Genomic DNA, 23,362 nt, shown 5'->3' with positions numbered 1-23,362 from the left:
TTCAGTATACAACAAAAACAAAGGAATTTGACCTTGCCGTTCCAATACTTTTGGAGGGGACTGTATCATGCAGCTCTCATCCATTGATCAATAGGTATATACAGATATAAGTGTAGAAACTAGGCTTTACACGATCAGGATTTTTGGGGCCGATCACCAATCAGCGAGTTTAAAAAAAACAAAAAACGATAACCGATCCGATCACAAGATGGCGCAATGTGTTTGTTTAAATGACTTGTTCATTTACTGTATATACTTGTGTACTGTATCCTGAGTATCTTCAATAGTATTCTCTTGTCAGGTCATGTATTCAGTCAAGTTACACCAACATTACAACATGACGGAACTAATGGGTGTTAATTGACTGAAGTTAAATTACTTATTTGTAATTTAATTACTTCACACTCACTGAACCTTTAGAGCATATGTCAAACTCGGGCCGGGGGGGGCAAATTTGGCCCACGATGTAATTATATTTGGCCCGCAAGACTAAATTAAATGTGTAATTAGAGCTGGCTGGCCAATATTTAGCAAATGCGCCACGAATATTACAAATCCCAGAATGCTTTGCTCGTGTAATGATCCATCAGTCTAGACCGGCGAGCGCCCCTTCCCTTCCTGTTGCAGTCGTTAGCAACTATGCTACCAGTCTCCTTGAGGAAATTTACACTTCCCCTTCCCAAAAATGGCCAAACGAATGATGGAAAACAGTTAACTTCCAGGACAGGTGGGAGGCAGATTACCTGTTCACGAAAGTAAAGACCTGTTTGTCGTGTGCAGAGCAACGTGGCTGTAACAAAGAATATAACATAATTGAATATTTTTTTAATGCGCTTTATCAGCTCCTAGGCAGGGACTGTTAATAGTTTGGATTTTTATTGAAGAACATTATTTTTTTGAGTTGTTTTGTTTTTGGCCTTTAAAAAAAGATTTACATAAAAAGAGAGGTACTTTGAGATAGATAAATAGAAGAGAAGAATTCATGTTATCTATTTAAATACAAAACAAACAACAAATACCACTGATGTCTTTTATCGCATATTTGATGCCTCCACAGGAATGTCATCAGGACCAACTGCCTTTCCATTTTTCATCCTCTTTTATGCCTTTCTATCTTCCCCCATTGCCACTTCCTGGTCCACCACACGTGGCTCCTCTACTCTTCATTATCTCTCATTTTCCTCATCCATCAACTCCTTTAAATTATTCTTTCCATCTATCCAGCACACGACTGGCAGCAGTCAACACATTTCCATCTCTATCCTTAATCACCATAACCTGCTGCACATCCTTCTCATCGCTCTCCATCTTTCTGTATAGATCCTTTTTCTCCTTCTTTAGTGTCCAACCTGGCATACATGTCATCATATTCCTTGTTTGGCCTTGGCCACCTCTACCTTACCCTACGTCGCATCTCAATGCATTCCTTTCTCCTCTCCTCGGTCCTCTGTGTCCCCTTCTTCTTGGCTAACCTCTTTCCTTGTGTGATTTCCTGGACTGTGAGGTTCCACCACCAAGTCTCCTCTCCTTTCCTATCAGAAGATACACCAAGTACTCTCCTGCCTGTCTCTCTGATCACCTTGGCTGTAGTGGTCCAGTCTTCTGGAAGCTCCGCCTGTCCACCGAGAGCCTGTCTCAGCGCTTCCCAAAAGCAACACATACTTTCTCAGCTTCCACCAAATGGTTCTCTGCTCTGCCTTTGTCTTCTTAATCTCCCCCCCCCCCACCAACAGAGTCATTTTACACACTTAGAGTCGGTAACCTCCTTCAGATTACATCATCTGCACAAGATGTAATCCACCTGCATGCTTGTACCTCTGCTGTTGTAGGTCACCCTATGTTGCTGCGTCTTCTGGAAAAAAGGGTTCACAACAGCCATTTCCATCCTTTTTGCAAAGTCTACCACCATCTGTCCCTCTAAGTTCCTTTCCTAGATGCTGTAGTAACCCATTACTTCTTCATCACCCCTGTTTCCTTCACCAACATGTCCATTACAATCTGCACCAATCATGACTCTCTCTCTTTCTGGGAAGCTTAAAACTACTTTGTCGAGCTCCTTCCAGAATCGCCAGCCAATCGCAGGGCACATATAAACAAACAACCATTCACACTCACATACCTATGGGCAATTCAGAGTCTTCCATTAACCTACTCTGCATGTTTTTGGGGATGTCGGGGGAAACCCGGCGAAAACCCACACAGGCACGAGGAGAACATGCCACCTCCATACAGGCGGGGCTGGGATTTGAACCCCGGTCCTCAGAACTGTGAGGCAGATGTGCTAACCAGTCATTACCATGCCGAGCAGAATACTTGATAGGTAAAATACTGTATATCACACTGTGATGATATGGAATTAATTTTGTTTTGTGGTATGTAGAGGACCCCTCCTTGAGCAGTCACCTTGTCGTGGTGGAGAGGTTTGTGTGTCCCAGTGATCCTAGGAGCTAAGTTGTCTGGGGCTTTATGCCCCTGGCAGGGTCACCCATGACAAACAGGTCCTAGGTGAGGGACCAGACAAAGCACGGCTCAAAGACCCCTAATGATGACGACAAACAATGGACTTCGTTTTCGCTTTCCCGGACGCGGGTCACCGGGGCCCCCCACTAGAGCCAGGCCTGGTGGTGGGGCTCGAAGGCGAGCACCTGGTGGCCGGGCCTGCACCCATGGGGCCCGGCCGGGCACAGCCCGAAAGGGTAACGTGGGTCCCCCTTCCCATGTGCTCACCACCTGTGGGAGGGGCCATAGGGGTCGGGTGCAGTGTGAGCTGGGCGGTGGCCGAAGGCGGGGACCTTGGCGATCCGATCCCCGGCTACAGAAGCTGGCTCTAGGGACGTGGAATGTCACCTCTCTGGCAGGGAAGGAGCCCGAGCTGGTGTGTGAGGTCGAGAAGTTCCGACTAGATCTAGTCGGACTCTCCTCCACACGCAGCTTGGGCTCTGGTACCAGTCCTCTCGAGAGGGGTTGGACTCTCTTCCACTCTGGAGTTGCCCACGGGGAGAGGCGCCGAGCAGGTGTGGGTATACTTATTGCCCCCCGGCTCGGTGCCTGTACGTTGGGGTTCACCCCGGTGGACGAGAGGGTAGCCTCCCTCCGCCTTCGGGTGGGGGGGACGGGTCCTCACTGTTGTTTGTGCCTATGCACCAAACAGCAGTTCAGAGTACCCACCCTTTTTGGAGTCCTTGGAGGGGGTGCTGGAGAGCGCTCCCGCTGGGGATTCCATTGTTCTGTTGGGGGACTTCAATGCTCACGTGGGCAATGACAGTGAGACCTGGAAGGGCGTGATTGGGAGGAACGGCCCCCCCGATCAGAACCCGAGCGGTGTTCTGTGATTGGACTTCTGTGCTCGTCATGGATTGTCCATAACGAACACCATGTTCAAGCATAAGGGTGTCCACACGTGCATTTGGCACCAGGAGACCCTAGGTCGCAGTTCGATGATCGACTTTGTGGTCGTGTCGTCGGACTTGCGGCCACATGTCTTGGACACTCTGGTGAAGAGAGGGGCGGAGCTGTCAACTGATCACCACCTGGTGGTGAGTTGGCTCCAATGGTGCGGGAAGATGCCGGTCTGACGTGGCAGGCCCAAACGTATTGTGAGGGTCTGCTGGGAACGTCTGGCAGAATCCCCTGTCGGAAGGAGTTTCAACTCCCACCTCCGACAGAACTTTGCTCATGTTCCGGGGGAGGCTGGGGACATCGAGTCCGAGTGGACCATGTTCCACGCCTCCATTGCTGAGGCGGCCGACCGGATAGTGGGCGTAAGGTGGCGGCAATCCCCGAACCCGTTGGTGGACACCAACGGTGAGGGATGCCGTCAAGCTAAAGAAGGAGTCCTATTGGGCCTTTTTGGCTTGTGGGACTCCTGAGGCAGCTGATGGGTACCGGCTAGCCAAGCGGAATGCAGCTCTGGTGGTTGCTGAAGCAAAAACTCAGGTATGGGAGGAGTTCGGTGAGGCCATTGAGAAAGACGTCCGGACGGCTTCGAGGAAATTCTGGTCCACCGTCTGACGTCTCAGGAGAGGAAAGCAGTGCACCACCAACACTGTGTATAGTGGGGATGGGGTGCTGCTGACCTCGACTCGGGACGTTGTGAGTCGGTGGGGAGAATACTTCGAAGACCTCCTCAATTCCACCGACACGCCTTCCCATGAGGAAGCAGAGTGTGGGTTCTCTGAGGCGGGCTCTCCTATCTCTGGGTTTGAGGTCACCGAGGTAGTTAAGCTCCTCGGTGGCAGGGCCCCGGGGGTGGATGAGATTCGCCCGGAGTTCCTAAAGGCTCTGGATGTTGTGGGGCTGTCCTGGTTGACACGCCTCTGCAACATCTCGTGGACATCGGGGACAGTGCCTCTGGATTGGCAGACTGGGGTGGTGGTCCCCCTTTTTAAGAAGGCGGACCGGAGGGTGTGTTCCAACTACAGGGGGATCACACTGCTCAGCCTCCCTGGTAAGGTCTATTCAGGGGTGCTGGAGAGGAGGGTCCGTCGGGAAGTCGAGTCTCAGATTCAGGAGGAGCAGTGTGGTTTTCGTCCTGGCCGTGGAACAGTGGACCAGCTCTACACCCTCGGCAGGGTCCTCGAGGGTGCATGGGAGTTCGCCCAACCAGTCTACATGTGTTTTGTGGACTTGGAGAAGGCGTTCGACCGTGTCCCTCGGGGAGTCCTGTGGAGGGTGCTTCAGGAGTATGGGGTACCGAACCCCCTGATACGGGCTGTTCGGTCCCTGTACGACCGGAGTCAGAGTTTGGTTCGCATATCCGGCAGTAAGTCGGACTCGTTCCCGGTGAGGGTTGGACTCAGCCAAGGCTGCCCTTTGTCGCCGATTCTGTTCATAACTTTTATGGACAGAATTTCTAGGCACAGCCAAGGCGTAGAGGGGGTCCGGTTTGGTGGCCTCAGTATTGCATCTCTGCTTTTTGCTAATGATGTGGTTCTGTTGGCTTCATCAAACCGTGAGCTCCAACTCTCACTGGAGCAGTTCGCAGCCGAGTGTGAAGCGGCTGGGATGAGAATCAGCACCTCCAAATCTGAGACCATGGTCCTCAGTCGGAAAAGGGTGGCATGCCCTCTCCAGGTCAGGGATGAGATCCTGCCCCAAGTGGAGGAGTTCAACTCTCTTGGGGTCTTGTTCACGAGTGAGGGAAGAATGGAACGGGAGATCGACAGACGGATCGGTGCAGCGTCTGCAGTGATGCGGACTTTATATCGGTCTGTTGTGGTAAAGAAGGCGCTAAGCCGAAAGGCGAAGCTCTCAATTTACCGGTCGATCTTCGTTCCTACCCTCACCTATGGTCATGAGCTGTGGGTCGTGACCGAAAGAACGAGATCCCGGATACAAGCGCCCGAAATGAGTTTCCTCCGCAGGGTGTCCGGGCTCTCCCTTAGAGAGAGGGTGAGAAGCTCGGTCATCCGGGAGGATCTCAGAGTAGAGCCGCTGCTCCTCCGCATTGAGAGGAGCCAGGTGAGGTGGCTGGGGCATCTGATTCGGATGCTTCCCGGACGCCTCCCTGGTGAGGTGTTCCGGGCACGTCCCACCGGGAGGAGACCCCGGGGACGACCCAGGACACGCTGGAGAGACTACGCCCTTTGGCTGGCCTGGGAACGCCTTGGGATCCTCCCGGAAGAGCTGGATGAAGTGGCTGGGGAGAGGGAAGTCTGGGCAGTCCCTGCTAAAGCTACTGCGCCCACGACCCGACCCGGATAAGCAGTAGAAAATGGATGGATGGATGGATGGTATGTAGAGGAGATACATTATTTTGTTAATATAGTCAGCCAGAGCTGAGAGGAAGTTATCAGTCCTTTCACCGTTTCTGTGGGTTTTTGTTTGCACATTAAGGACAAAAGTCCTGTTTTTTTTTTTTTTTAATTCCACATGAAAAAAAAAAAATTTTTCGTGTATGGTGAAAGCTGCAGCCTGGCTAATAGTGTTGACTGAATGGGGGGCAATAATGGGGAAATTAAATGCCAGAATTTTGAGGGTAATTGCCAACATATTGAAGGAAAAACTAGACTGGACTAGTGAACTTAGTTCAACATTTTTAATTATGAACTGAACGAGTTCATTTTCGGAACGATGAATTGAATTTTGAACTACTTTGCATAGAAAATCAACACTGATCCTGTATTATTTCATATCGCAATATGTATCGGAGGCTTGAAAAAAATAAAAATAAATCAAGTAATTTTTTTCCCCCCAATATCGTGCAGCCCTACTACAAATAAAAGCCAGTGACTTTTCATGGCGTGAAATACTTATCAAGGGGAGTAACTCACAAATCTGAAAGTCCACTTGAGAAGTTTGGCAGCAAGGGAAGGACTTTAATCCGTTTTTGTTTACAATAATGGACAGAAGGCTATGTAAGTACAAAAAAAAAAAAAAAAATTATCAACAAAACAAAATTATTTTTAAAAGCCCATACTACAGCATTTGTCTCATGAATGTTTTTACTGTGTTGTGATGTGTATAATCTAACCTTAGAATGCATTCTGTGCACCTCAAATTCTGTGGACTGTTATACAGTACTACAGTATATATTGTATTTATTGTATCTGTTTGTAAGTTAATAGATTTTTAAAATGGTATTTTTTTGTTACATTTTAATTTTATTTTATTGCATCATACTTTTTTTTTTTTACCATTTTTCGGGGTCCGAAATTAACACTCAGCATGTGCGAAATGCAAGTACATTTCCCGTTTGGCATGTACATCTCAGAGTGCTATTTGCCACATGTCGAGTAAATGTTTTTAACCATATGATTGTTTTTTTTTTTAGTCTTCCTTTTGGTGGATCTCTCCTTTATTTGCCAGACAGGCTAATTAAGTTACAGGTACAGTATTGCGCAAGAGACAAGCGTTCATTGTGCACAAATAACTTCCACGATGAAACTCTTGCGGGACGCGAGTCTGAATTGAGACATTGATGGGCACGACATCTAGCAGACGCTGTGATATGCACCAATCAGACCCAGTTGTCCACTGCGTTGCCCCGAACCAGAGCCACTGTTTCCATATTTAAAATACGGAAGATGAGCGATCCAATCAGGTAGTATGACCCCATTGAGGCTGTAATGCTGTGGCACAGGGCAACAGGGCCAAACTTCATGGACTGTATGAAAGCGATTGGTGTTGTTAGGCCTGTTTTAGGGGCCCCTAAAATGAGCCGCTTCTCCTCACTAGGGTCGCGGGCGTGCTGGAGCCTATCCCAGCTAACATCGGGCAGGAGGCGGGGTACACCCTGAACTGGTTGCCAGCAAATCGCAGGGCACATACAAACAAACAACCATTCACACTCCCATTCACACCTACGGGCAATTTAGAATCGTCAATTAACCTAGCATGCATGTTTTTGGGATGTGGGAGGAAACCGGAGTGCCCGGAGAAAACCCACGCAGGCACGGGGAGAACATGCAAACTCCACACAGGCGAGGCAGGGGATTGAACCAGTTATGTCATTAGTGTCTATATTGACCAGTTATTAATTAAATGTTAGGTGTTTGTAAAATTTTATACAGCAGATGAAATAAGTATTTACCGTAATTTCTCGTGTATAAAGCGCATTTCCCCCCTCCCCCCTCCAAAAAATTGTCAAAAGTCAATAGTGGGCATTATACATAGGTATAGGGGAAAATGAGAGCTTTCTCATGTTATAAATGCATGCCCCCATGTCGAGGTTATGAAAAAGCTGTACACTTTCATTCCAATGTCACCGCCACCTAGAGGTTATGAGAAAGGTGTAGCCTACACTTTCATTCAATATGACAGGAGTACGTATGACTGCATATACTGTATGTACAGTTGTGCTCATAAGTTTACATACCCTGGTAGAATTTGTGAAATATTATATATATTTTTTTAAATATGACTGAACAACAACCATCATTCATTTCTTTATGGTTATTTTTTGTTTAATGATAATACTTTTCTGAAATGCTTGACAGTTTATTTTGAATACCATTTATATAAAAAAAAAAAAAAAAAAAAGTAAATGTGTTTCACCTTGCCCTTCATGTTTTCTTTAAAGAATTGTACCCATCTTACAAATTCTGCCTGGGTAATCAAACATATGAGCTGTGTGTTTTCTCATTTACTAAATAAAAGTAAGGCTGTGAATTTCAAAATAAGAGCAAGTAAATAATAAAAAAATAATAATTACATGTTCTAATAAAGTGCTTAACTTCAGAATAATTCTTTGAAAAAATACTTGATGTTTGGGTAGAAGCAAACTCATGCATTGTAAAAATACATTATACATAGGTAGAAGGGTTTTCCAGAATTTTGAGGTCAACTTTGGGGGTGCGCATTATACATGGGTGCACATTATACACGAGAAATTACGGTATTAGTAGTTTATGTGCGGAGAGCAATCAAAATAAATGCATTGCTGCAGATAGTCTTTGTTGGGTTCAGCTATGTCACCTAGAAGGCCTAGTGTGGAGCTGGCCTGTGAAGCAAGCTGATGTTGTGGTCAGTTAGCTTATTGAGGATGTCTTTCATATTCACCTCCTTCAACTCCACATTCATCACACGAAGAAAAACCAAGGACAAAAGGAGTAAAAAGTCAATGACGTGGCCTGAGTCCGATTGAGCAAGCATTTCACTTGCTGAAAACAAAACTGAATGGAAAATCCCCCAATAATAAGTATAGGCCTAACAGCGCATCACCAGTGATGAAATCCAGCATTTGGTGATGTCAATTCATTCCAGACTTCATGCCGTAATTGACTGCGAAGAATTTCAACCAAGTGTTAAAATGTGAAAGTTTGATTTATGATTGTTAATTTCATCCCATCAATTTTAGTCCCTTCAGAGGCAGATATACAAACTTGTAATTCCTATATCGTTCACTTGATTTGGACACTTCTGATGGTTATTGCGCATTCTAAAGGGTGTCAGTTCACTTGCATATGTCCACAGACACACACCGTTGGGACTTATTCGCAGGGTGTGGGGCCACTCACTCATTGCGACAAATAACTTATACAAATGCAAATTTCTTGGGTATCCCCTCACTTACACTCTCATCCTATCGATGTTTATAATGCACAAAGCCACTCGTACCACACTTCAATTGCACTGCCAAACATCATTCCTTTATGGTTATGTTTTTTTTTTAATGATAATGCTTTTCTGAAATGCTTGACAGTTTAATTTGAATCCCATTAAAATAAAATTAAATGGGTACAATTCTTGAAAGAAAACATGAAGGGCTATGCGAAACACATCTTACAAATACTGCCTGGCTAATCAAACATGAGCACAACTGTGTCTTTTCTCATTTACGAAATAAAAGTAAGGCTGTGAATTTCAAAATCAGAGCAAGTAAATAAAAAAAAAAAAAGTATTACATGTTCAAATAAAGTGCTTAACTTCAGAATAATTCTTGGAATAAATACTTCATTTTGATCATATCGGTAGAAGCAAAATCATGCATTGTAAAAATGCATTATACATGGGTAGAAGGGTTTTCCAGAATTTTGAGGTCGACTTTGGGGGTGCGCATTATACATGAGAAATTACGGTAACACGTCACCATTTTATTCACAAAATACATTTCCAAAGGTGCTATTGACATGGAAATTTCACCAGATGTTGAGAACAACCAAAGTAATACATATACACAAAAAAGTAGAACAAATAAGATCAGAAATTAAGTTGTGTAATAATTTGAAATGACACGGAAAAAGTATTGAACATGTGAAGAAAGGGAAGTGCAAAAAGGCATGGAAAGCCAAGAAAATGCCTAAAATCTATCAATAATCAAACGGCAATCCAGCTCCTCGTCAGTGCAAGTGAATATCAGCTGGTTCAGTCCTAATTGATGGCCTACAAAAAGGTCTCATTGTTTAAGGTGTGAGTCAAAACACATCTCATGATGGGTAAGAGCAGAGAGCTGTCTCAAGACCATCGCAAAACATAACGATGGCATTGGTTACAGGCGTATATCTAAGTTTATGAATGTTCCAGTGAGTATGGTTGCGGCCATAATACGTAAGAGGAAAGCCAATCATACCACCATAAATTTGCCTCGATCAGGTGCTCCTCACAAGTTATATGACAGAGGAGTGCAAAGAATAATCTGAAGAGTTGTCCAAGAACCAAGGACCACCTGTGGAGAGCTTCAAAAAGACCTGAAATTAGCAGGTACTGTTGTCACAAGGAGAACGGTGAGTAATGTATTCCGCCGCCATGGCCTGTATGCACGTTCACCACACAAGACCCCATTGCTGGAAAAAAAAGCATGTCAAAGCTCATTTGAAGTTTTCTGCACGACAAGCCAGTTAAATATTGAGAGAATATAGTCTGGTCTAATGAGAGCAAAACTGAACTGTTTGGATGCAATAATGCACACCAAGTTTGGAGGAGAAATGGCACTGCACATCACCCTAAAAACACCATACCAACAGTGAAGTTCGGAGATGGGAACATGGTAGTGTGGGGCTGCTTTTTAGCAAATGGTAGTGGTAAAATGTACATTATTGAAGGAAGGATGAATTGGCAAATGTACCAAGACATTCTTGACAAAAATCTTCTGCCATCTACGAGGATGATGAAAATGGATAATGATCCAAAACACTCAGCCAAGGAAACTTTCAATTGGTTTCCCCCCCAAAAAAATATAAAGCTGCTAGAATGGCCCAGCCAATCACCTGACTTGAATCCAATTGAAAATCTATGGAAAGAACTGAAACTCAAGGTCCATAAAAGAAGCCCACGGAACCTTCAAGATTTGAAGACTGCTTGTGTGGAGGAATGGGCCAAAATCACACCAGCGCAATGCATGCGACTAGTTTCTCTATACAGGAGGCGTCTCGAAGCTGTCATTGCAAACAAAGGCTTAAATACATAGAAGTTGGCGAGTTCAATACTTTTCCCCTGTGTTATTTCACATTATCACACAACTTAACGGCTTGTTCTAATTTCTTTGTATGTATGGATTACTTGGGTTGTTCCCAACATCTAGTGAAATTTTAATGTCAATAGCACCTTTGGAAATATATGCAGTGAGGAAAAATGCTGACGTGTTAAATACTTATTTCAGCCGCTGTATTTTGTAATACAGAATTGGAGAAATAATATGGGTAAAATGATTTAATATTTTGGCCGGTAACAAAATATACTTGGTCAACAGTGGATTTGTTTTCTTCACCTGAGTGAGTCAAAAAGTTAATTTCGGACAACAACACCCCCCCCCCCCCCCCCCCCCCACACACACACACACACTATAAAAAAATAAAATAAAATGGATAAAACCTAAACTAAAACGAAGCATTTTTGAAAAAATAAAATATAAATAAATCAAAAATCCCAAATCCCAAACTATTATAAGCCATGCTATTTACAGTGGATTCTTATCAGCATGGCACACATTGACTTAGAGTTATAATATTATTGCATCAATTATATATATTTTTATTATATATATGCCCACCTTAGGAAAAAAACAGGAGTTTGAATGATTATAAACACATCACACATGGAGCATGCACTTTGGTTGAAAACAGGTACGAAAATTTCTATGTACTGTAACACTGTCTCTCTCACCATCCCATGTTATTTTCTTAGATTGACGATAAGGAATTCGACATTCCCCAAGTATACACACCTCCCACCTTGGAGAGCATCCTCAATGAGGTGAAGTATTAAATTTAATTTCAATCTTGCAGTGGTAATGTGCTTAATGAGGGAGAGACTGCCATAAAAAGATGCCAACTTTCTCACCTCCATCACCATTACAAAGCACCATACCACTCGGGGGGGCAGGCACTGATACACTGGGTAGGGCCAGTCGGGGACCTGGTAGTCATAGTAACAGGGATGGGAGGTGGGTTCTCACTTAGCTTCATGACACTCTCCCGCCCTCGGGCTGGGCGGGGACTGGCTGCATTGTGGGCCCTGCAGGTCGGGGGGTGTCTGGCTCTCCTGGGGGTGGCTTTGGGTCCCTGCGGCCTCCGCCGGGTGGCCGGTTGTGGGGGGGCCTCGGTGGGGCCGGTGGACCGACCTGTGTCCGCCTGTGTGGGGTGTGTCCCGTCCACTGTGCTGCTCTTGGGTGGACCCTTGGGCCCGATCACGCCTCTCGATTGATTGGGTGGAGTCCTCAGCCTCCATGGTGCAGGCACAGCAATGGGAGGACACTTCTGTCAGTCTTTGTGTATGCAAAACGGTGTCAATTCACTTTCATGTGTCCACAGGCAAACACCACTGGGACTATTTCGCTCGGTGTGGGGCCACTCACTTATTGCGACAAATAATTTCTGAATATGCGAATTGCTTGTGTATCCCCTCACTCACATTCTTGTTCTATAGACTATAATTTACATAGTCGATCCCACCACACTTCAGTTGTACAGCCGGGTTCCCCTTTTCCTGCATGATTCTTCTACTGTCCTTGTTCTGTTCTGTCTTGTCCTGTCCTTCCCTCACAGAGTGTAGCACTACAGCCGCATGCAACAATCATATCTAATGCTTCATTGTTGTAGATATGTAATGATTTACTTTTCTCATCCTGTTTACAATTCGTACTTTGTCTTTTGTCTTCGTTTCTCTCTCCCCTCGAGAAACTTAGTTCTGTTCGACTGATCGATTCTGATTCTCAATAAACATAAATTATAATAATAAGAAACCACACCGGAAGCTTAAAGACTCCACTGTGACACAGTAAAACTGTTCCGGGAGATCCTCCATTCTGCTTGACCTAACAGCCAAACAGGACAAAAAAAAAAGACAAACGTACCCCACTGTGGGGGACAGGGCCTTTTCCACTGCCACGCCAACCCTGTGGAACCTCCCGATACTATGACATGTGGAACTAACACTCACCTCATGTATAAGTAAATTCACACCTGTTCAAGATCACCTACAACATCTGACCATCCTCCCATTTCCCCCTCCATGCCCGTGTACTGTTAGCATTAACTGTATTTTGCCTCTTTATTTGGCTGCACATACTGTATATTGCAAAATGGATCTTTGAGTATTAAGAATACTGCGGCTAAAATAAATATTTAACCAGTCACAATTTGTCTCATTCAATATATTTCCAAAGGTGCTATTGACATGAAAATTTCACCAGATGTTGGGAACCACCCAAATAATCCATACATACAAAGAAAGTAGAACAAATAAGATCGAAAATTAAGTTATGTTTAATGATGTGAAATGACACACAAGCCTTTGTTTGCAATGACAGCCTTAAGACGCCTCCTGTATGGAGAAACTCGTCTCATGCATTGCTCTGGTATGATTTTGGCCCATTTCTCCACACAAGCAGTCTTCAAATCTTGTAGGTTCCGTGGGCTTCTGTTATGGACCTTGAGTTTCAGTTCTTCCCATAGATTTTAGATTGGATTCAAGTCTGGTGCTTGGCTGGGCCATTCTAGCAGCTTTATTTTTTATTTTTGAAACCAATTGAGTTTCATTGCCAATATGTTTTGGATCATTATCCTGCTGAAATATCCACCCTCGTTTCATTTTCATCATCCTTGTAGATGGCAGCAGATGTTTGTCAAGAATGTCTCTGTAAATTAGCCCATTCGTCCTTCCTTCAGTAATGTGAAGTTTATCAGTACCATTTGCTAGAAAGCAGACCCACACCATCATGTTCCCACCTCCGAACTTCACCGTTGGTTTGGTATTTTTAGGGTGAAGTGGAGTGGCATTTCTCCTCCAAACGTGGTGTGCATTATAGCATCCAAAGAGTTAAATTTTGCTCTCATCAGACCAGACTATATTCTCCCACTATTTGTCTGGCTTGTCCAAACTTTAAACGAACTTTGACATGTTTTTTTCCCCCCAGTAATGGGGTCTTGCGTGATGAGCATTCATACAAGCCATGGCGGCAGAATACATTACTCTAACCCTTGTGCAATAGTACCTGCTAATTCCAAGTCTTTTTTAAAGATCTCCACATGTGATCCTTGGCTCTTGGACAACTCTTCTGATTATTCTTTGCACTCCTCTGTCGGAAATCTTGCGAGGAGCACCTGATCGAGGCAAGTTTATGGTTGTATGATTGGCTTTTCACTTCCGTATTATGGCCCCAACCGTGCTCACTGGAACATCCAGAAGCTTAGCTATGCGCCTGTAACCAATGCCATCGTTATATTTTGCAACAATTAGTTTGCAATGGTCTTGAGACAGCTCTTTGCTCTTACCCATCATGAGATGTGTCTTGACTCACACCTTGGCAATGAGACCTTTTCGTAGGCCATCAATTAGGACTGAACCAATTGATATTCATTTGCACTGAAAAGGGGCTGGATTGCTGTTTGATTATTGCTAGATTTTAGGTGTTGTCTTGGCTTTCCATGCCTTTTTGCACTTCCCTTCATGTGTTCAATACGTTTTCCCTTTCGTTTCACATTATTACACAAAACTTAATTTCTGATCTTATTTGTTCTACTTACTTTATATGTATGGGTTACTTGGGTTGTTCCCAACATCTAGTGAAAATTTCATGTCAATAGCACCTTTGGAAATATACTGTACTTGGTGAGAAAAATTTACGTGTTCAATACTTATTTCTGCTGCTGTACATAAATTGAAAAATGTAATCTACAAAGTGCTGTACCATTCAGACTTATTGTATTCTAATAATAATAATAATAATAATAATAATAATATCCGTTGTGGTGAAGAAGGAGCTAAATTGAAAGGCGAAGCTCTCAATTTACCGGTCGATCTACGTTCCTCCCTCACCTATAGTCAAGAGCTGTGGGTCCTGAATACAAGCGGCCGAAATGAGTTTCCTCCGCAGGGTGTCCGGGCTCTCCCTTAGAGAGAGGGTGAGAAGCTCGGTCATCTGCGAGGGGCTCAGAGTAGAGCCGCTGTTCCTCCACAATGAGAGGAGCCAGATGAGGTGACTCGGGCATCTGATTAGGATGCCTCCTGGACGCCTCCCTGGTGAGCTGTTCCGGGCATGTCGAACCGCGGGCACGGCCTGGGACACGCTGGAGAGACAATGTCTCCCGGCTGGCCCGGGAACGCCTCGGGATCCCCGCGGAAGAGCTGGATGAAGTGGCTAGGGAGAGGGAAGTCTGGGCTTCCCTGCTAAAGCTACTGCCCCCGGAAACCCGACCTCAGATAAGCGGAAGAAAATGGATGGATGGATGGATAAAATATATTTAAAGAACTGTGCATCTCATACCAGTGTCGTGTATATTAGTTGAATAAAAATTTAATTAATTTAGGAGAAAAGAATAATATGGAAGCGACGCCTGCTTTACTTCCGGTTTACCATAATTTTAAATGACAGCGTTATACATAAAGCTATTTTATCTAGAAATGGGAAACGCGTCACTTTTTAGATGTCTAGAACTTCAGGACAAAGTGACAACAAACCTTTATATCCTCGGTCTCGTAATTTGAAGGATGCTACATGAATTAGATAAGAGTTCTAGACAACCAGAGGTTTTTTCCTCGAACCCAAACGCACACAACAATGCAGGTAGTGAATTGTATGGAAGATTTAATGATCTAACATGGGGAATCTACAGGGAAGCAATACAGAAAAACACAAAACAAACAAAAGTACAGACGAACATTGGCAAAGGAAACTGACTTCTGATGTGAGGGCGGAATGAGCGTGTAGTGACAATGCATATAGCTGGGGATTTCAGTTCTCGTTAATTTGAACCCAAATATGAACTAATCTGTATTTTTAGTAGACCGCAATGTTGGATTTACATGTCTTGAACATGATCGAGGCAGGCAGATCGAGCTTCTGGGTGTTCGGCCGTTCCGGTCCGCATGGGGAACGAGGAAGAAAAAGAAAAGGAGCACAAAAAGTTCCCAGGCATGGACGGCCGGAGCCCGGGTGTCTCTGCTCACAAGACGTTCGGAGCGGGCGTGTGGTGCCCGCTTCCGTCCCCACGGAGTGTGCCCAGGCCCCCAAAAAGGGTAGCTCGGAGCGCTGGGAGGATGCCTTGCAGTGGGGAAGGGTCCGATGTGTCCTCGTCACCTCGTGGTGAGGTGGGGCATGCTGGCTGGGCCACAGTCTTCGGCAAGAGCTCAAGCCTGTGGGTAGTGCCAGCCTTTTTAACACCCCTTCCTTTCTCACCACCTTCGAGACCAAAAGGGAAACTTCCTCTGAGTGTTCCATTTTCCATTTTAGGATTATTTCGTGGTTTAAACCTTTGGAATAAAATATTAATTATTGGATTTAAGATAACGAGACCGTTTTCCCGCTTTGGATTTTCATGCGCCCATCCTCTTTAATCCCTGTGACGAATGTTTCAATTGTATGTTTGTTGAGAACACTGTAATATTTGCAATGTGGCATTTGTGTGGTGTGGAGTGAAACATTTAATCTGGTTCAGTTGACAACAGATTTGACACCAGACATTCAAGTTTACAGAAATACAGTCACTAATGGCATTCATGTAAAGTTATTATTAGATATATTAGATCCCAGTGAAGTCCAGTGAGGACTGTGATCAGTTAATACAGGTTTCTTTCCGCCGCCTGTGGGTGTCGCTAGTACCCCACCCATTGTCCCAGCCCGGCTGGAAGGTGTCGTGGCACGCAGCAGGGAGGAGACGTCTTTGTTGGTGAGGCTCTCCAGGCTGGCTGAGGGTGGAAGTTAATTAATTACGCGTTCCGGTGCAAAAGGTGTCTTTTTTTTCTCCGGTTTGATGCTCCTGGCGCTGGTAATTCACTTAGCATTTGCATTCGAAACCAGATGTATATGTCTCACTTTGATGCTCCTGGCTTGTAATTAACTTACCGTCTGTGTGTGAAGTTGAATCTCGCAACTCGGTGGTTGTCTACCTCGGTGGGGAGAGCGGCGGTAGCCTGAGACTGGGGTGCTGGGTGTCATCTTTTAATGGTGTGTCCGTTACACCAGTTAGCTGTGTACTGTTGCAAATGTTTGCATTTATTCATGGATTTAATAGAAATGCAACCATTTCTCTTGACTTATTTTGTTTTCCTGTGCGATTGCAGCTGGAGGATGAGGAGGAACCGTTTGTGCTGGAAGATACCTGTGTGCTGAACACAGAAAATATTGATGCTCATTCCTGTGACACTGCTTCTCTTGCCAGCTCTGACAGTGGAGACCCAGCTCACTTTAAACGGCACGGACACACACACACACATTTGCACCCACGTGCGTACCCACAAACACACACGCATGCACGCACACACACACTGTACTAAACTGTAGCAAATTGTTCTGTTAAATAAAAGTAAAATACTGGCTGCGATGTTGCCAGCTTCTGACTGTTTTTTACAATTCACTATAGTTTAGTACTTGGCAGTATCTTACTGTTTTCTAAAATGTCATTACTGAAATTTACATACTTTGTATAAAAAGTGCTTTAGTGCTGTATAAATTCAAAGTATAAATGCTGAGTAGGCAGTATTTTCCCCCAACAACAATGTAATTTCACCCAAATGCCAAATACTGTACAAAATATGCAGTCATCTGTGTAAATAGAGCATTTTACTCGGTGAAACTGAGTTATGAAGTACTGTCTTTATTGTAACACTTTCAGCATGATTTAAAATGACTTAGAATGAATGAAATTAAAATTATTTTTGTACAACCCCAATTGCAATGAAGTTGCGACGTTGTGTTAAACATAAAAACAGAATAGAATGATTTGCAAATCATGTTCAACCTATATTTAATTGAATACACGACAAAGATGTTCAAACTGATAAACTATTGTTTTTAGTAGACTTTACACCGATTTTATCGGCCTTATCGGTATCGGACGATAATTAGCATTTTATGCTGATGGGCTTTAATGTCATTCGCTGAGCCAATCAATGACGTCATTGATCGGCTCTGCAAAATACATTTACTCCACGTCCCCATCGTGCACAGTATATTTGAATCCAAAACCTAGTTTATTTTTAGCCTTGTCGCCTGTGTTTTGGTGTAGTCCTGTAAATATCTGACGGCCAATAGTTATTTTAAAAAAAAAAACCAAAAAAAAACGCCGGCAGTGTTGAACAGACAACACGTAATGCCCGGCTCAGACTACAAGACAAATTTGCTCTTTCAAGATTGCACTGTCAGACTACTGCAATAAAATCTTGTATTCCGATACCACCGCATCCCGTTTTTTACGATCATTGAACTTCTATCTTGTCAACTCAAATGCGACCGGATACACAGTGTTACCGTGGCGACGACAACAAGAGTGGATCGCGCCGACTATATTATGAGGACAAAATCGGGGAAAACGTGTGTTGGTGGTCACCGGTGCTCAGGACAGGAGAGGACATTCGTTGAAGGCTTGCTTGCGGTATGTTTACATACTTTTAATACGATACGGCTCGCAAGCAGGCAAAAAAAAAAACGTTATTTAGCCTAGCAAGCAAGTGGTAGCACGACCGGTTGGACGTAAACATGCCGCTGTTCTGTCGAATCATGCTCTAAAGCATGGTTGTCAAACTCATTTTTGTTGCGGGCCACATTGTAGTTAAGGGTTCCCTCGGAGGGCCGTTATGACTGTGAACCCATATAAAATATTGTCTCATATAATGACGTACACAACAAATTGATGGATAACTAGTTTTAAAATCAGAAGCCAATAAAAAGTGTTCAACTATTATTGCATTTATTTAAAAAAGGTGATTGGTAACAAAATGAAAAAAAAATTCTCAACATTATACAAGTAAAGACCCCAATTTTGGTATTTTCACAAGAAACATGAAGTCGGGACACATGATTTGCTTTCGGGGGCCACATAAAATGATGTTGCGGGCCGGATCTGGCCCCCGAGCCACCAGTTTGACACCAGTGCTCTAAAGTTTCGGTGTGGGTGAAGTCATTTCATTAAAAATAATTTAATTACAGTAAGTTAGCACCCATTATTTCTCTCATGTAATGTTGGTTTGACCTGACTGATTAAAATACACGATCTGACTAGAGTAGTGATTTCCAACCTTTATAGCCAAGGAACATATTTTACAATTGAAAAAATCTCACGGCACACCAACAAACAAAAATGTCACAAAAAGTGGATACATTAATTACTGTATGTACTTCTTGCCATCTAATAGAAGACCATTCATTCGTTCGGTCTGTCACTATGCCTCACTGGCATAAATAGAGGAACAAAGATACATTATTTATTGTAAATATGATTTTTTTGAGCAATTTTTTTGAGCAATTAAGTTTTTGAGCAATTACGTGTATGCAGTAAATGAAAAAGTCATTTAAATAGACACATTCCTCCATCATGTGATCGGATCGGTGATCGGTTATCGTTTTTTAAAATTCTCTGTTCGGTGATCGGCCCCAAAAATCGTGTAAAGCCTAATAGTATTGCTGCTGTTTTTTGTGCCATCAATAGAATGATATTAGAGCATAATAAAGAATTGTTTGCATCTTACAAACTCTGCACTGGTAATCAAACATATAAGCAGAACTATGCAATGTTCTCTCATTTACTAAATATAAGTAGGACTGCATGTATATATCAGAATCATCTTTATTTGCCAAGTATGTCCAAAAAACACACAAGGAATTTGTCTCCGGTAGTTGGAGCCGCTCTAGTACGACAACAGACAGTCAATTGACAGAGAACACTTTTGAGACATAAAGACATTGACAAAAAAAAAACAGTCACTGAGCCATAAAGGGTTAATAGTTATCTGGTAATGCCGGTACATTTTTTTTTCTTTGACAATTGTGCAAAAAGATGGAGTCCTCTAGCACTTCGAATGACTAATATTGCAATAGTCCGGTGCAATCACCATTGTGCAAAGGGCGCCGAGACTTCAACGAGTGTATGCGGTTTGAAGTGACGAGTTAAGCGGCAAGGCCGAAAGTGGCAAGGCCGAAAACCAACACTGAATGCCCGTGACCTTCGATCCCTCAGCCAGCACTGCATCAAAAACCGACATCAATGTGTAAAGGATATCACCACATGGGCTCAGGAACACTTCCGAAATCTATCCATCCATCCATTTTCTGAGCCGCTTCTCCTCACTAGGGTCGCAAGCGGGCTGGAGCCTATCCCAGCTATCATCGGGCAGGAGATTGGGTACACCCTGAACTGGTTGCCATCCAATCGTAGGGCACATACAAACAAACAACCATTTGCAGTCACATTCACACCTAAGGGCAATTTAGAGTTGTAAATGAACCTATCATGCATGCTTTTGGGATGTGGGAGGAAACCGGAGTGCCCAGAGAAAACCCACGCAAGCACGGGGAGAACATGCAAACTCCACACAGGCGGGGCCGGGGATTGAACCCGATTGAGGCAGACGCTCTAACCAGTCGGCCACCGTGCCGCCTTCAGAAAACCAATGCCAGTAAATACAGTTCGGTGCTATATCCGTAAGTGCAACTTAAAACTCAACTATGCAAAGCAAAAGCCATTTATCAACAACACCCAGAAACGCCGCCGGCTTCTCTGGGCTTGAGCTCATCTAAGATAGACTGATGCAAAGTGGAAAAGTGTTCTGTGGTCCGACGAGTCCACATTTGAAATAGTTTTTGGAAATTGTGGATGTCGTGTCCTCTGGGCCAAAGAGGAAAAAAACCATCCGGACTGTTATGGACGCAAAGTTCAAAAGCCAGCATCTCTGATGGTATTAGTGAAAATAGCATGGGTAACTTACACATCTGTAAAGGCACCATTAATGCTGAAAGACATACAGGTTTTGGAGAAACATATGCTGCCATCCAAGCAACGTCTTTTTTATTGACACCCCTGCTTATTTCAGCAAGACCAAACCACATTCTGCACGTTACAATAGCGTGGCTTCGTAGTAAAACAGTGCGGGTACTAGACTGGCATGCCTGCAGTCCAGACCGGTCTCCCATTGAGAATTGATGAATTGGCAATTCCTACACTTATAAGTGGACCCCTCGTTGATGGGAGGATAAACAAGTTCAGCAGGGTGTTTCAACTGAACACATTGCTGTCCAAAGTCTGTGAGATTAGATGACTGCATTTTATTGAGAACTTTCATTGGTTTTGGCGTCAAGACGACCTGTTCAGAGGAAGAGGCCCGCAACTGAAAAGAGATGGAGTGAGATGACTGACAGATAACCTCCTCCACGCTCTGAGGTGTCAAAATTGGCCTGAACAGGATTATGTGTTGTCACAGAGAGAAGTGAAGAGCGAGGGAAAAGCTCCTTCCTCGACAGCAAACAAACCAGCAAAGGAACCAGCAAACGATGCATCCAACAACAACATAGCTGACATATCCAGCAGCCACAACAACAACAAAAACAATAACAAAAGGACCATCGTCTCCAGCCAATGCTTTATCCACTGCAGCGCCAACAAAACCAATATCTTCAGCAAAGGACTCAGCTGCAGCATCACTCTCTTCACTTCCACCACAGCCCCAACCACAGAATTGGGCCACAACTGTTACATCTACACCCTCCAAAGTCTCTTCACTATTGTCTTCACCTCCAACAGCCTTCCATGCATCTGGAAAGTTTGATTCAATCAGCGAGTAAAGTACTCCCCCTCACTCCAGTAAGGCAGTCTCTAAAGAAGTACCCATACCTCCTCCACCCCGGTTTGTTTCACCAACCAAGGCCTCCCGAGTTCAGCCCCCACCATCTCTAACAGCGACACTGCTGTGACTGTGTCGGATGCTGACGGCCTCTGCGTTTCTACCATTCATAGTAAGACCTATGTCAACCGGAGGTCCAGTGACAGAGCATACTATCATATTACTACTGTCAAACCACGCAGATTAGATAATGTGCGACAGTCAGACTGTCCGATCGGATCCATTTATCTTGTAAGAAGATAGAGTCCAGTGAAGCTCAACCTAATCTCAAATCTTTTTCATGGACGGCCCTGCTTATTTCAGCAAGACAATGCCAAACCACATTCTGCACGTGTTACAACAGCGTGGCTTCGTAATAAAAGAGTCCGGGCACTAGACTTGCATGCCTGCAGTCCAGACCTGTCTACCATTGAAAATGTGTGGCGCATTATGAAGCGTAAAATACGACAATGGACACCCTGGACTGTTGAACAGCTGAAGCTGTACATCAAGCAAGAACGGGAAAGAATTCCACCTGCAAAGCTTCAACAATTAGTCTCCTCAGTTCCCAAACGTTTATTGAATGTTGTTAAAAGAAAAGGTGATGTAACACAGTGGTAAACATCAACCATGTCCCACCTTTTTTGGAACATTGTATTCTGTTTTTATTTAACACAACGTCCCAACTTCATTGGAATTGGGGTTGTATATACTGAAAGTGTTAATTAGAAATGTAGCCATTAAATCACCATATCGAGACTAAAAAAATATCAATTATGTTTCTGGAAAATGTATTAAAATAGCTCAAATTATGTTCTTTCAGAAAACAGTAAATCACTTGTCTTGCAATAGTCTCTTTTCTACACAATAACTTTTAAAGGCAAAACAGAATATACAGTATATGACCGCATGCCTGAGCCTATCCTCGGACAAATGAACACAATCCTTTCTTGGTTATATTTTTACACTACAAACAGAGCTGCCAGGCCTGTCTCAAATGTTGGGTGGATGCCAGTGCACAGGACACTGATCATTCATTGCCCAACAATCAAGCATTCTGTTCCACCTGAAGATTAAAATAAACCAATTTCAGTTTTATTAGTATGTAATAATATTGCGATATCAGGGTTTATATAGCTGGTTATCATGGTTATCTCATGAATATACCACTATATCCCCATATTTCAGGCGTGTAAAAATTAATAGGACTGCTCTGAATTAAATTTTCAAAGTGTGTCTTGCTTGCCTGACTTCCAAAGGATATTTCATTAATTTGCTGCATTTAAATTCCATGCTTATAGAGATCATAATGGTAGGCCAAAATGGTGGGTCAAAATTACTGTATTTGGTGCTACTGAGCTAGCATGCCTTGTTGATCTCCATGTGGTGACTACAGTACATGCTGTTTACAGAGCTAGTTTGTAGGTATTTTGTTTGCAAAGGTTTTGTCCCTAAAGCTTAAAGGATGAGCTAAAACCTTTTTCAATTTGTATTGGCAGTTTTTATCATTGTACTTAGCTCTGTAAACTACATGTGGTCACTTTTTGCAGAGTTCGGGGGCATGGGACTGTTCACTCAGACTTAGTGTAATGAAACATCACCCGACAAATATATTGTAACTTCCCATTTGAATTCACCACACTGGAGAAGATTCGGATGGATGATGACTTCGCATGTGAGATGTGTCCCAGACTCCCAGCGTGCATTTGCACTTAAAATATTGGCAGCGTAGTATTTACGCGGCGTCCCCCTGTTGATTTTCAAATTCATTCCAGAATGCAATATTATGGTATATTAGCATATTTAATAAAAAACAGTAAGCTACCCACAGATGTATCCCAGAATGCATCGTTTTTAGTGTATATTACGGTTTTAATGGAAAACAGTATGTTAC

The 23,362-nt window shown here is 43.7% G+C and overlaps 1 protein-coding gene across 5 annotated transcripts in view; it reads left to right on the top strand.

Moving 5' to 3' along the window:
- The window catches only part of vps8 (VPS8 subunit of CORVET complex), a 253,578-nt gene that overhangs the window by 4,788 nt on the left and 225,428 nt on the right, over positions 1–23,362 (top strand). For 4 of the 5 annotated variants that reach the window (XM_061690459.1, XM_061690463.1, XM_061690461.1 and 1 more), the window contains exons 2-3: positions 11,563–11,631; positions 16,939–17,069. In XM_061690459.1, coding sequence (XP_061546443.1) covers positions 11,563–11,631; positions 16,939–17,069 — 200 coding nt within the window. The remainder of the gene's footprint in view (positions 1–11,562; positions 11,632–16,938; positions 17,070–23,362) is intronic. The other variant, XM_061690460.1, reaches the window with a different exon arrangement.

Source organism: Phycodurus eques, chromosome 11 (assembly GCF_024500275.1).
Source record: "Phycodurus eques isolate BA_2022a chromosome 11, UOR_Pequ_1.1, whole genome shotgun sequence".
NCBI classification, from domain to species: Eukaryota; Metazoa; Chordata; class Actinopteri; order Syngnathiformes; family Syngnathidae; genus Phycodurus; species Phycodurus eques.
Note: the sequence above shows the minus strand (reverse complement) of the source record. Positions and strands in the feature narration are given on the sequence as shown.